This window comes from Protomyctophum bolini, assembly GCF_963924005.1.
Source record: "Protomyctophum bolini genome assembly, chromosome: 12".
Taxonomy (NCBI): domain Eukaryota; kingdom Metazoa; phylum Chordata; class Actinopteri; order Myctophiformes; family Myctophidae; genus Protomyctophum; species Protomyctophum bolini.
This window is the reverse complement of record NC_137873.1, coordinates 44,199,209-44,213,906: the sequence shown is the minus strand read 5'-3', so window position 1 is coordinate 44,213,906 and position 14,698 is coordinate 44,199,209. Positions and strand designations below refer to the sequence as shown.

At 41.4% G+C, this 14,698-nt stretch overlaps 3 protein-coding genes across 5 annotated transcripts in view; 1 reads left to right on the top strand and 2 right to left on the bottom strand.

Annotated features, from left to right (window-relative positions):
• LOC308326311 (uncharacterized protein) overlaps positions 1–14,698 on the bottom strand; it is a gene marked incomplete at its 3' end in the record, with an annotated part of 57,947 nt that overhangs the window by 22,485 nt on the left and 20,764 nt on the right. The window lies entirely within an intron of this gene.
• Positions 1,483–3,666, bottom strand: LOC308325819 (RNA-binding protein 3-like). 2 transcript variants are annotated; one of them, XM_080778516.1, is made up of 5 exons: positions 3,534–3,666; positions 2,476–2,585; positions 2,114–2,220; positions 1,878–2,004; positions 1,483–1,751 (listed from the first exon to the last, which is right to left on the bottom strand). In XM_080778516.1, the coding sequence occupies exons 2-5, from the start codon at positions 2,576–2,578 to the stop codon at positions 1,723–1,725; spliced, it is 366 nt and encodes a 121-aa protein (XP_080634642.1). In that variant the 5' UTR covers positions 2,579–2,585; positions 3,534–3,666; the 3' UTR covers positions 1,483–1,722. The 2 variants fall into 2 exon arrangements, with proteins under 2 accessions (XP_080634642.1, XP_080634643.1); XM_080778517.1 differs by having other exon boundaries at positions 1,483–1,748.
• On the top strand, positions 6,353–8,202 carry LOC308325253 (RNA-binding protein 3-like). Of its 2 annotated transcripts, none has more exons than XM_080777728.1 (5): positions 6,353–6,473; positions 7,213–7,322; positions 7,449–7,555; positions 7,668–7,794; positions 7,926–8,202. In XM_080777728.1, the coding sequence occupies exons 2-5, from the start codon at positions 7,220–7,222 to the stop codon at positions 7,949–7,951; spliced, it is 363 nt and encodes a 120-aa protein (XP_080633854.1). In that variant the 5' UTR covers positions 6,353–6,473; positions 7,213–7,219; the 3' UTR covers positions 7,952–8,202. The 2 variants fall into 2 exon arrangements, with proteins under 2 accessions (XP_080633854.1, XP_080633853.1); XM_080777727.1 differs by having other exon boundaries at positions 7,923–8,202.

The window sequence follows — 14,698 nt, the reverse complement described above, 5'->3', positions numbered from 1 at the left end:
AGTTAAAGATCTACGGTATGAGGGTCCATTTGGTCATTTATCTGGGGACCACCTGGAACCCCCTCAAGCACCACTGGTTGATAACAATTGATCAACAAATAGCATTGGGTACTGCTACTGATAAAGCAATGTTGAACCTTGAGCCTAGAGAACATCCTATCCATGCATAGTATGTGCAGCACTTTTAAATTGGTGGAAGATACTTTTCTTTTCCTTCTTGGCTTAACCAGAAACAATGAAAAGAAAAGACTGAGCTGCCGTCAACATATGCATGTTTCACCTTCATTCACTCACTTTCTGATCCACAGCTCCACCCTGTGGGGGAGAGGAAGCATTGTTCCATTGTGTTGAACTCTGCAATATGCTAGTTCACTTCACACCAAATCCATGCATGCGACACTAGTTTCGCCAGTGGCAACTAGCCGATCTACAAGCTGTCAATGTAGAGCGGCCATTTGAAGTATTTGAACAGGTTTTTCAGAAGAAGTTTAGGGATAAGGATAAGGGCACAGGCAAAAAAATAATAATAGCCAGGGGCCTAGATATTCATAGTACTGGAATATAGAAGAAATATGAGCGAGGAAAGCAATTTGCCATGCAGTAGGGAGTTTGTACAACTGTACATTAAACATTAAATGCATATTCTCAAAATGGGGTTGTTCTCAGCATTTTGTGTGTGGGGGAATCTGTACATTTAGGATGCTGTAAATACTTTGTTACTTATAACAAAGTCATCATATGACAACTATAGTTCTTTTAGTGCACCTCGAGTGTGAGGCTGGCAAGGTATGTTGCAGTCATTAGTCCACTGTACTAGTTAGTTACTTAAAACACATGCAAAGATCTAGTGAATCTTTCATAGCGACATATTCAAATCGTAGTTATTGATATATATATTATACAGGAATTTAAAGCACATGAATAGAGAAGGCTTAAAGCTATAAAAATAAATCTAAAGACTGAAAAAGATTTTTTGCAAATCTGCACCGATTAAATTACCCTATGAAACACTCGTGCCCAAAACTGATTACTTTAAACCCAGGGCATGTCAATAATAATGTACTCAATACTTCCGTCTGGGGGGCTTGTGTTTATAAAACACAGCCCCGGGCAAGTTAAGTTTACTGAGGTTAAGGTTATAATGTTTAAACTGTCAATCACTGCTCGTCGACTGCACGACCCGTGTAGGCTTTGGTATGTCGCCTGAGGGGCTGCTTTTGAACACGGGGCAGGTGCAAAGGCTGTTCTGGAAACCAACTCCATGAAGCTTGTCAAGAATACAGAACCAAAGTGCTCTAAATGTATATATATGGCTGTGTTGACTCTGGATAAAAGAAAGCAGCTCAAACACCAGCATATGACGTTAGACCCCACCAGGACGACCGTGAATCCAATCCCACCGACATGACTGCACAGAAAAAAGCACTCATTCCTCAATCTAATACATTTGTAAATGTGTAGAATAGAATGAAATACAAAAAATAATGTCAACAAGCATTTATTATGTCATGTAACAAAAAACATTAGGCAATAACCATTTCAACAAATTCAAAATAATTTCCACAAATGCAATAGGCAATGAATTTCCACAAATGCAATAGGCATATATATAAAGAAAAACCCAAGTCAGTCATCTTTTTTTAACAACGGTCCCCGCCATATCTTTTTAACAACGGTCTCTGCCATAACATCCACCTCCAGCTCCTATCAGCGTCGCTCCAATCACCACCTGTCGCCGCCGCCACCGCCTCCTACACAAATACAAGGGGAGAGAGAATTAAATCAACATGCCAGCAATCAAGAATAATAATAAATGTGCCAGATATGGGGAAAGCCTAATTCAAGATGTTGGGGGTAAAAAAAAACACAATCTATACCTCTTCCGCCACCATATCCGCCGCCACCTCCATATCCTCCGCCTCCCCTTCTTCCTCCACCTCCTCCTCCACCGCCGGAACGACCATTCCCGGCATCGTCCACACGGATCGTCCTGCCATCAAGACTCTGAAAAGACAAACCCATTTTATTAACAGTTAGCAGTCTTTTGCCTTTTTAAAAAATGGGCTACCAGAGCAAGCTAGTCATCATCTGTGGCAACAATCCATCAACTCACCTGTCCGTTCATTGCGGCCATCGCATCCTTGGCATGTTCTGGGTTGTCATACTTCACAAAGCCGAAGCCACGAGACCTGCCTGTATCCCTGTCCTTGATAACATCAACTGTAGACGATGAAAAAATGAATATGAGATAAATAATTACATCACATGAATGAATGTGTGGGTTGCTCATTATGGATTAAGAGTAGTTTTAATTTCGGGAAATTTAAATATAAGATAAAAGTATACCAAATGAGTGAATGTGTGGTTGCTCATTATGGATTAAGAGTAGTTTTAATTTCGGAAATTTAAATATAAGATTAAAGTATACCAAATTAATGTGTGGTTGCTCATTATGGATTTAGAGTGGTTTTTTACCTTTGCAAATTCTTCCGAATTTGGTGAAGGCGTTCTCCAAGGACTCCTCATCGGTGTCGAAGCTCAGCCCTCCAATAAACAGCTTGCCCTCGTCGTTAGACATGGTTTGTCTAGAGAGAGAAACACAAAACGGTCACATTGTTTTAGTTTATATGAACGCTGCAAATGTGCATTATTACACAAGAGTTTAAAACTCATCAAGGAGCTATAATAAGCAAAGCCGTTGAAATGACTCGGCAACTACAAGTCTGAAAACAAGTAGCCAGCACGTTAAACCTAACGGTATAATGCGTAGGGAAAATGGCAGACCTACAAGCTCACACACACACAAGGCCTGCGCCCTGCGGGTCATTGGCGTAATCAGTGGGACTGGGGCCAGGTGCGTGTCAGGAGCGGCGTGGTGCCACGATTACACGCACGGTGACGCACCCGGTTCCACTCCCAGGCCACTGATTACACCGACACGATGGAAATGTTTAATTATTTTTTATTTATTTTTTTTACTTTTGGGAATTAAAGTGAAAATAAATAAAACTACATTTTAGTTTGGAAAGCCCTGTGATGACGCGAGGTTACATTTTAGGAGGCGCCGGTTGGGGTCAAATAAACTAAATCTTTAGTCAAAAGCAAAAGGCGGAAAGAAGCAACCGGCGTTACGTAGGCTCCATTATCGGGCCACGCGGGCCGTGCGGGCGTGCGGCCCAGCCGCCCAGTCAGCTAGTAAAAAGGTTTAGAAAGCAAGCCCAAAGCCCCAATACGCAAAATACATCTCGAAAGTAACCCCAAAACCCACATTTCACTTTAGTTCCCTCTTAAATAAAGCCCAAATAAAGCTAAATACACTTTAGAAATGGTGCATTGTTCCCCGAGAGGAGTCGGGCCCCAGTCAAGAGCACTGCGTTGGTCGACAAGCCCAAATGAGCACGCCGCCGCCGACGATTAAAAAAGAATGAAAGAATGAAAAGCACACCTAACGTACAAATCCCCAAAGTATCTTATAATAAGCAGACAATGTGGATGGAATACCGCATTGGTTTCTGAAAGCAAACATAATTTACCTTCAGTTGGATTTTTCAGACGAGACTGCGGTGATGACTAAGGTCTTGCTGCTGCTGCTGCGTGAGTTGAGAGAGCGAACTGAGGCTGGGGAGGAGGAGGAAACAGGAAATGGTGTGATTTATTCTTCTTTTGGGTTTTATCACGGGTTTTATTGGCGGTTGGAAAACATACTCGTGCATTATCGCCACCTACTGATGTCTTCCTTATATCCATCCTTATATAAAACAGCTGGTTTTTTTCAACCAGTGGTCGTTGAGGAATGAGGGGGGGGGGGGTTCCAGCAGGTGGTCCCCAGCTAAATGATGGAGAGTTATGGCAACCAAATGGACCACTAGGGATCTTTAACTCTCGAGAGTGTAACATGAAACCAGATGGACCCGTATGCGGGTCCATTTGGTTTCATGTTACGCTCTCTAGAGTTACATTAGTATTAGACATGTGCATTTTAGGCCTACTTAATTTGCGAGAATTCTACACAATTAAAGAATGTAGAATAATTGTTAGTTTTGCCTGTAATCTCTCAAACGTCAATACAGCATGGCTCAAATACCCAATAAAGAATGGGCCTTGATGCAAAAGGGTTGAAAACCACTGCTATATATATATATATATATATATATATATATATATATATATATATATATATATATATATATATATATATATATATTAATTACCTTTTGTAGCCTACAATAATTTCAAAAATGAGTCATTGTATTAAACATATATGGTATTAAATGCATAGACTGACATATCTATGATTAAAATGTCCACATTGCAGTTTTCTACCTCTGGTCTGCTTTGAGGCAGGACTCCAGAGAAGAAAGGGAAGATATAACCTCATTGTCAGCTCTGTAGCGGTGGCCGGCAAACTGTGTTCTTCTGGATCAGAAACACTAGATTAGTCGATGGGTGGCTCTTCCCAGACGGATTTATTGGTGTATTTAGAGGGACAAAGGGAATAGAAACTCAATAGAAGGACAACTGATAGGCTAGGGGTGTACACAGTGGAGATGTTGGGGGTGTTGGTGGCACTAAAATGGGTGGAAACAGCGAGATTGGCTAGGGTTGTAATTTGTACAGATTCTGCAGCAGTCCTAGCAAGTCTCGAGATCAAGTTGCCGTCAAGGTTTACTATATGAAGTTCTCCAGGTAATTACAAGGTTAGTGCAAAAGGGTGGTCAGCTCAAAATTGTATGGGTTCCAGTGCATGTAGGGGTGATCGAGAATGAGAAAGCAGATAAGTTGGCTAAGAAAGGCTTTAGAGAGAGGGGTGGTAAAGTGTATCATTTGGTAGAAAGTTAATCTAATGTGGCAGGAGCAGTGGGATAGTGAGGTGAAAGGGAGACATTTATAAAATGCTGTGTCAAAGTTAAAAGAGTGTGTATCGTGGACAGAGAAGAAGAAATAGTAGTATTGACTAGATTAAGGTTTAGGGCACATGCAGTGGACTAAATAAAACATTGGCATTAATAGGGAAACATCAGTCTGGGTTATGTGAGGAGTGTCAGGAACATGTTCTTATGCAAGAAGGGCGTCAACTCCGGGAGTGCCTGAGAGCTTAGGCACCCACTGGCAAAATAACAAGCCAATAATAAGTTGCGGGGCGGGTGGGCACCTTAAAATATATAGGCTATACTCTAAGGTGGGCACCCACTGTCGTTATGGGAACCTTCTGCCCTTGTTCTTATGAACTGCCGAGGGTATGAGACAGAGAGGAAGGCGATGAGGGACTCAGATGAGGGACATAGGAGTGCAGGACATAACATTAGAGGGTCTTTTAAGAATGGGGGAAAGAAGACGTACATGTTCAACTTCTATTAGAGTTCTTAAGGGAAACAGTCCAGTGCTTGACAGGATATAGTTTAGTTAAGGGTGTGTTAGAGAAAGTGTGTGTGTGTGTGTGTGTGTGTGTGTGTGTGTATTCCAAGACATGAGTCATAGGCTTGTGATTGTAACATAACTGCACCCATAATGTTTGTGTCCTTGTGCATTTTCCTTTGTGTGGACATATATACATTCTTAAAGTGTGTGTTTGTGTTTGTGTTTGTGTGTGTGTGTGAGAGAGAGAGAGTGAGTGAGTGAGTGAGTGAGTGTGTGTGTGTGTGTGTGTGTGTGTGTGTGTGTGTGTGGGTGTGTGTGTGTGTATTTGTGTGTGTGGTATGAGGCAGAAGGACTTGCGAGGTGTTGTACTGTCCCTGTTGTACTGTCTATGCCACCATATGAGACTACGCCTAGTCCTGAGCACCGTGGTGTGAACGAATATGGCTATCAGAGACGCTGCTGCTGAGTGACATTCTTGCTGTATCATTCATGATTCCAAGTCAAGACATGAGTCATAGGCTTGTGATTGTAACATAAATGCACCCATAATGTTTGTGTCCTTGTGCATGTGTGTGTGTGTGTGTGTGTGTCTGTGTGTGTGTGTGTGTGTGTGTGTGTGTGTGTGTATGCGCGTGTGGCGTGTCTGTCTGTATGTAGGTATGGGTTAATTGGGACTCGAATGCGCATGCTTAAAGTGAGTGGCAAAGCAACATGCAAAGTGAGTTTAACATTGTTTAATGTTGTTTAATGCAATCAGATAGGACTTTTCTGTTTGGATGTCTGGGCTGTCAAGGACATAAAGTACTTTCTTTGCCACTCAGCAGGCATTCCTGCATAATTTCCGGGTTTGATGATGATGTCACGCGCAAACCCTCTATAGATGATTCATACGTTTGAGTCGGGGGGGGGGGTGTTTGATCCAAGAGCTCGATCACTAGATGGCGGTAATGCACCATAAACTGGTTGCCAAATGCCATAAAACCAAAAGAATAAGAAGAAGAGGACGAAATCACACCGTTTCCTGTTTCCTCCTCCTCCTTAGTTCGCTCTCAACGCACGCAGCAGCAGCAAGACCTTAGTCATCACCGCAGTATCGTCTGAAAAACCAACTGAAGGTAATTAATGTTTGCTTTCTGAAACCCATGCGGTATTCCATCCACATTGTCTGCTTATTATAAGTGACTTTGGGCTTAGTACGTTGGTGGGGCCGTGGGGGGGTTTCTTTCTTTTTTGGCTTTGAATTCTCATTTGGGCTCGTCGACCAACGCGACATGCTAACGGGCGCCGAATGCTCTCGGAACAATGCACCATTTCTAAAGTGTAGCCTATTGGCTTTTTTTCTCTCTCCCTAAAGTGCATTTTTCGTCTTTGAGGTTTACTTTCAAAACGTATTTGCATATTCTAAACGAGTATATCTTCTTTCTGCCTTTTTTTTTTTTTTTTTACTAGAGATTATTTTATTTGACCCCCACCAGCTCCACCCCTAAAATGTAGTTTTCATTTGCACTTTTCTTCCCAAAAAGTTCCCACATGTTAAACATTGCTTCTCAGACATTTCCCATCGTGTCGGTGTAATAATCAGTGGGAGTGGAAGCGGGTGCGTGTAATCGTGGCACCACGCTGCTCCTGACACGCACCTGGCCCCAGTCCCACTGATTACACCAAAACGACCCGCAGGCCTAGTGAGTTTTAAGTTGTAGGTCTACCATTTTCAAACATCCAACATACATTAATACCGGTAGGTTTTAACATGCTGGCTACCTGTTTTTCATAGACCTAGATGTTATTTCAACTGCTTGGCTCCTTGAACATAAACTAAAGCAATTATGTGACCGTTTTGTGTTCTCTCTCTAGACAAAATATGTCGAACGACGAGGGAAAGCTGTTCATTGGAGGGCTGAGCTTCGACACCGATGAGGAGTCCCTGGAGGGTGCCTTCACCAAATTCGGAAGAATTGCCAAAGGTAAAAAAAAAAACTACTCGTAATCCATAATGAGCAACCACACATTCATTAATGTGCTGTAATTTATCTTATATTTTATTATATATTAAAATTGATTTTGTATTACTATTTCCCCCATGTCTACAGTTGATGTGATCAAGGACAGGGATACAGGCAGGTCTCGTGGCTTCGGCTTCGTGAAGTTCGAAAACCCAGAACATGCCAAGGATGCGATAGCCGCAATGAACGGACAGGTGAGTTGATGGATTGTTGCCACAGATGATGACTAGCTTGCTCTGGTAGCCATTTTAAAAAAAGGCAAAAAGACTGCTGACTGTTAATAATAAAATGGGTTTGTCTTTTCAGAGTCTTGATGGCAGGACGATCCGTGTGGACGATGCCGGGAATGGTCGTTCCGGCGGTGGAGGAGGAGGTGGAGGAAGAAGGGGAGGCGGAGGATATGGAGGTGGCGGCGGATATGGTGGCGGAAGAGGTATAGATTGTGTTTTTTTTTTTACCCCCAACATCTTGAATTAGGCTTTCCCCATATCTGGCACATTTATTATTATTCTTGATTGCTGGCATGTTGACTTAATTCTCTCTCCCCTTGTATTTGTGTAGGAGGCGGCGGCGGCGGCGACAGGTGGTGATTGGAGCGACGCTGATAGGAGCTGGAGGTGGATGTTATGGCAGAGACCGTTGTTAAAAAGATATGGCGGGGACCGTTGTTAAAAAAAGATGACTGACTTGGGTTTTTCTTTATAATATACATGCCTATTGCATTTGTGTTAATTCATGCCTATTGCATTTGTGGAAATTATTTTGAATTTTGGAATGGTTATTGCCTAATGTTTTTGTTACTTGAGTCCTGACCTAATAAATGTTTTTGTTACTTCACACATTATTTGTAGTTATGTATTCATTCTATTCTACACGTTACAATTTGATTAGATTGAGAATGAGTGCCGTTTCTGTCATGTCGGTGGGATTGGATTCACTGTCCGTCCTGATGGGGTGCAACGTCATATGCTGGTGTTTTTAGTTTAGTTATTATTTTACAATTTAGGCATTTAGCAGAGGCTCTTAATCCAGAGCGATTTAGATTAAGCAAGAACAAAAACATGGGAATACATCGCATAAAAAGCATTTATCATGCTTAAGCTAAGAAAGTAACAGTGGAATTTCTATATAATGAAACTTATACATTATATACTATACTGACGTGCTATGACTACATACAATGAAATTATAGTGCTGTCTACATAACGGGCTATAAGTCTGTATAAAATGATATCTAAGTCTACAGAAATGCTATCTAAGGGGGTAGGGCAAGTGCTGTGGGCCATGATGGAGTCTGAAAAGGTGGGTTTTCAGACTGCGGAAGATTGGGAGTGATGCTGCAGTTCTGACTGCAATGGGAAGTGCATTGCATTCCACAGCAGAAATCACAATACAAATCATAAAATACAGTAAAGCATGATCCATGTTACTGAACAAACCTAAATAACTAAAAGAGAAAAAAAAAAACAGATTTGTCAGTCCGAAAAATATAAGAACCCAATTTAATATAATTTCCTTTCTGATTATTGCTGCCTTGAGTTTCCTTTTGAAATAAAATGTAGGTCTTATTTCTTGTTGGAGTCAAATGTGGGGGGGGGGGGGGGGGAGCACAAGCCAGTATGCAATGCTCTGTACATGACTGTTTTCATGACTGTACATGACTGTTTTCATGACTGTACATGACTGTTTTCATGACTGTACATGACTGTTTTGGGCAGAGAAAGTAAAGTGACCATTTAGTCACTAAAATATTGGTCCCTTTACTTTTTCTCTGCACAAAACCAATGCATGCACTAAACAGTTTAGTGCACGCATTGGTGTCTAGTATTGTAATCATGTCTTTCATACGCAGGTAATAACTGTAGAAACAAACTGAAGGTTAATTGCTGTCTTGTCCAGAGTCAACACAGCCATATATTTAGAGGGTTATGGGCTGTATGTTTAGGCTGTCAATCACAGCGCGTCGACTGCACGACCCGTGTAGGCTTTGGTATGTCGCCTGAGGGGCTGCTTTTGAACACGGGGCAGGTGCAAAGGCTGTTCTGGAAACCAACTCCATAAAGCTTGTCAAGAATACAGAAGTGCTCTAAATATGATATATATATATGGGTGTGTTGACTCTGGATAAAAGACAGCAGCCCAACACCAGCCTCACACTCAAGGTATTTATGCTCTAAAGAACTACCGTATAGCTGTCATATGGTGAACATAACATTGTCATAAGAAAAAAGTTCAAATTATTTAGTGCCTTAAATGTAAAGAACCCCACACAAATAGTCTGAGACAACACCATTTTGAGAATGTTTGATGTTGCTTAAAATCTACACAAACTTCCTACAGTTCACACTTTTTTGACGTGAGAGCTACTTTCAAAATGACCAGCTCAACAAGATCTACCCACCCCAAAAGATATTAGCCCATTGCTGAAAATAGTTTAAATATGTACCTGAGATGGCTTTGAACTAGCGGATTTTGTGTTGCATATAAGACAAATGCACTTGATATAGAGGGGCAGATTATTTTTTTATTTTTATTAAATTTGTAATGCATTTTTTGAGTGCACAGCAGGCCCTGTTGATGTCAATCAATCAAGTCAACTTAATTCAGGCAGATGCCAAAAATTGTTTTTTCAAATATTTAAATTAAATCTTTAGGGGCATGTCATGTGATCTACCTGAACAGCCTTTGTGATCTACTGGTAGATCACGATCTACCTTTTGGGCACCCCTGCGCGGCGGGCCTATACAGCATGGCAAATTGCTTTCATATATCCATGTTCCAGTACTATGATGAATATCTAGGCCCCGGCCCCTATCCTTATCCCTAAACTTTCTTTGCCTCTTTTTACTTTTTTGAAAAACCTGTTCAAATACTTGGATGATCTACATCAGGGGTGCCCACACCTTTTTGACTTGAGAGCTACTTTCACAATGATCTACTCGCCCCAAAAAAGTATCATCCCATTGCTGAAAACAGCAGCACTGGCCTTACATACTATAAGACAAACACATTTGGAATGGGAAATAGAGAGAGGAAAATGGAATTCGTAGTTATTTGTATAATTATTTTGTATTGCATTTGTATTGTGTGTTTGAGATGAAAGGCTCTTTTTAATCAATCTGTCACCTTAATTCAAGTAGTTTTATATAGTAGTTGATATATATATATTTTGGGGCATGTCATGTGGTCTACCTGCAAAGCCTTTGTGATCTTCTGGGCACCCCTGAATTCTACATCGACAGCTTGTGGGAAAACATACTATAGTGTCCCATGCATGGAGTTTTCATTGTCTTACCATCTGCATTTGGTGTGAAGCATCAACACTGGAACAATGCCTCCTCTCCCCCACAGGGTGGCGCTGGATGTCTGAGTGAAGATGAAACATGCATTATGTGTTGATGGCAGCTCAGACTTTTCTCTTCATTATTTTACCCATTTTAGTGTTTTAAACATTGTTATAATTGAGCTATTGAAAAATAGCAGACCTACAAGCTCATAGCGCGCCACCGTGTGGCGCACTACGAGCTTGTAGGTCTGCTATTTTTTTTTTTTATCGTGAAAATGTGGCACAAATCTTTGAATATATATTTCAGAGCGAACATTTTGAAATAAAATATTGGCTTCTGGGGATAGTCCCTGGAACTACATATTTTGAGATGGGGTGGTCCGTGGCCCAATAGAGATAATTCTGGGGGTCCTTGACATGAAAAAGGTTGAGCCCCACTGACATAGGAAAAAAAATTAGAAGACATTTTTTAAATCGACTTCAGTCCAAAATGGGTTAAGTTAAGGGGGGAAAAAAAGCTTTGTGCACCAATTAAAAAGTGCTGCACGTTCCATGCATGCATAGGATGTTCTCTAGCTCAGTGGTTATCAACCAGTGGTCCTTGAGGGGGTTCCAGGATCTCCCCAGATAAATGATAAAGTTGGTAACGAATAGAACCCTTATAGATCTTTTTATCTCTTGAGAGAGGGTCTTTTTGGTTTCATTTTACGCTCTCAAGAGTTGGAATTGTTATTTTTGATCAACATTTGACTGTTGTCTCTCCTAATGGCACCACATCAATACAGCATGGACATGTGGACAACATCTTATCCAACGATAACAGAATATTGTTTTGGGTCCGAGAGGCTAGATGTCATCAAATGGTGAATTATCTGTACATAGTGGGCCTTGATATGAAAAGGGTTGAGAACCACTGAGGTAGATGGTAAACGCACACAGCAAAGTACTTTGTATCATACGCTTATAGGCCACTCTACACATTGATGAGAGGGTCATTGTGAGCACTAACAAGCTTTGTTCTTTTCACACAATTCCTCACATGCTTGTTGTTCCTGAAGGCCAATTTGTACAAGCTCACAAACGACGTGCCGTGTGCTTGTAGATCTATATGTCTGGTTCTCAATGTGCGGTCCAGGGACGTTCTAGGAGGTCCCCAGCAAACTGAGGAAGAGTTTAACAACAACTTTAAACCTACTAAAGTCTTCTAAATCCTAACATTTTGGAGAAAAACCCATACTACTAATAATAATAATAATAGGTCAGATTTATATAGCACTAAATACCCAAAGCGCTTTACAAGGGAACACTAGGAACAGACTTTATTAAGAGAGAGAGGAAAAAAAAGTAAAACATAACAGATAACAGGGTTAAAAAGATAAAAGGATAAACGAGACGTCAACTGGGGAAAGCTATTTTGAAGAGGTGGGTTTTGAGTGAGGTTTTGAAAGAGAGGAGAGAGGGAGCAGCTCTGAGATGGTTGGGGAGTTCATTCCAGAGTTTGGGGGCCGAAACATAGAAGGCCCTGTCCCCCCAGGTGCGGTTTCATGTTTCTATGTCAGTGGTGCTCAACCTTTTTCATGTCAAGGACCCCCAGAATTATCTCTATTGGGCCACGGACCCCCATCTCAAAATATGTAGTTCCAGGGACTCCCCCAGAAGCCAACATTTTAGTTTAAAATGTCCGCTCTGAAATATATATTCAAAGATTTGTGCCACACTTTCACGACTTTTGAAAAATTGCAGACCTACAAGCTCGTGGCGCGCCACTCGGTGGCGTGCTATGAGCTTGTGGATCTGCTATTTTTCAATAGCTGAAGCATAACATAATGCTTCAAACACCAAATGGGGTTCCCGGCCCAAAATGGGTTAACCCTAGCTTGAACACTAAACCTGGGTGATTTTCACCTGCCCACAGTGCCAAATGACTAATACTGAACATGGTATTACTATTAGCTGACCAAACAACTGGCCTGACCTGAACACCACAGATAATCTACTGTATGTTGTATTAATGTGAAGAGGAAGCTGTGAGACACTAGACTACCAACAGTCATTAAGACATGTGAATCCCTTGGCTCCTTCAAAACTGCTCTCAAAGGGCACCTACGGATGGCTGCAATTCGAAACTGGCCTCTGTAAAAGCTGAATTTTTATCTGGATTGTACTATGTTTTTGTATGGACGTGGTGTTGGGTGCCTGCACATATGCACACATGGCATCAACGCATGGTGTTGTGTGCAGGCGCCCTACACTCTGTCTTTGTACTATGGATTGTACTATGTTTTTGTATGGACGTGGTGTTGGGTGCCTGCACATATGCACACATGGCATCAACGCATGGTGTTGTGTGCAGGCGCCCTACACTCTGTCTTTCGTTTTCTTTTATCCCCCTGTTCCCCTCACTGTATATATATTTTTTTCCCTTTTCGCTTCCTATATGATGAATTCCTGTTCTGTTCTTTAACTACATAGAAGTGTCTATTTGTTTGTCTCTAAATGTTTTGATGAATTGAACAATGTGGACCCTGTTGTAAACAAGTGTAAGGCTTAATTGGGTCGTCCACTCACAGTTAACAGTCTTTGTATTGAGTTTGTGCTTGAAATGTACTGTAATTCTGCAAACTGTTAATAAAGATATCAATCAATCAATCAATCAAAACTCAACAATGCATTGAGCAGACATAAAACACATTGTTTTGGTGGCCAAATTCTAGTTTAATTAATACATGCATTAGTTTTTAGTACTTTATACACCAAGTTATAATAAACTCATGAGTTTCTTATGTCAGAATTTGGCGGATAATCAGTGAGCTGCGTTAAGGCCTATTCATAGTCTGGATTTTCGGTGGTGAGGTGACCACCGCTCCGGTGGTGAGCTGACCACCGGAGCTGAAATAACGTTGAGCGGTGGTGAGTAAAAACAGAGAGAAGGGCTGGAGCGGTGGCGGTGGTTTGCTCTTCATCGCGGCTCGTGATGTCATGTTGTAGTTACCACCGTAAATCCAGACTATGTATGAGCCTTTAGTTATGTTGGAGAAAAGTGAGGACCCAGAAGACGTACAGAGGCAAATTGTTGCCTGTATAGAGCGTCGCATTCATGATGACGCAGGCCCAGGAAATGATTCCTTATTTAAAGACGGTTACGCCGCGGACAAAGCCAACTCGAGTCGTCACAACTCATGACAACAAACACAATATTTTGGACCAAATAAATAATTACAAAGAAAAACCACAAAGAAAGTGTTTTTTTCTTCTTTCTAATTATTTGTTCGGCCCAAAAAAAATTGTCTTTAAAAAAAAATACTTTCTGAAATGTCTATGAGGAAAATGAACGGAGAATCATTTCCTGGGCCCTGGTGGTAGGGGGCGGGACTGCCACGCTCTATAGGCTTTGCGATTAAAAAAAGAAAACCTAACATAATCCATAATCATGTCACGGTTCTCTTGAGGTTCAAGAGAACTTGCACAGAGATGTACATTTCAATGAAGTCCTGCATGACAGCAGCTGCAAGTTAACGCTGCTGAGTACCGGCCTACTCTACTCGGATATATATCACACATAATCAAACGGGTTGGACGGCATGTAGGTGGTTATGGAGGTCACTGCAGTTCTGTCAGAACCTTGTAATGGGAAATATGAAATTGTGCATTCACACCACTAATTGTAAATTACTGATCCTGATGTCTAGTCGAACTGGGTGTGGTTCACACTGAGTACTAGGCCTCTCTTACTCTTAATCAACCGTTTCCCCATATCAATAGGCTTTTGTTATGACCAAAGTGTCAGTGAGACAGTTCCTGGACTCCAGCTGGGTAACAACACCAGCCCAAGTTCTGTTTCTGTAAAGGTCATGTTTATTCATCACAGATTATTCGAACCCATACTAGACCACGACCACTTGTCATTCTGTTTTCATTTGTCCCATTGTCTCATATGGAGAGTAGCTGTCTGGTCATGTGACCAACAGGTACTCCTCCTCCTTTGAGTAAGACTGTATAAAATTGACATGCATGTATTGTTCTTGAGTTCAGTCATCCGACATGCTGGAAG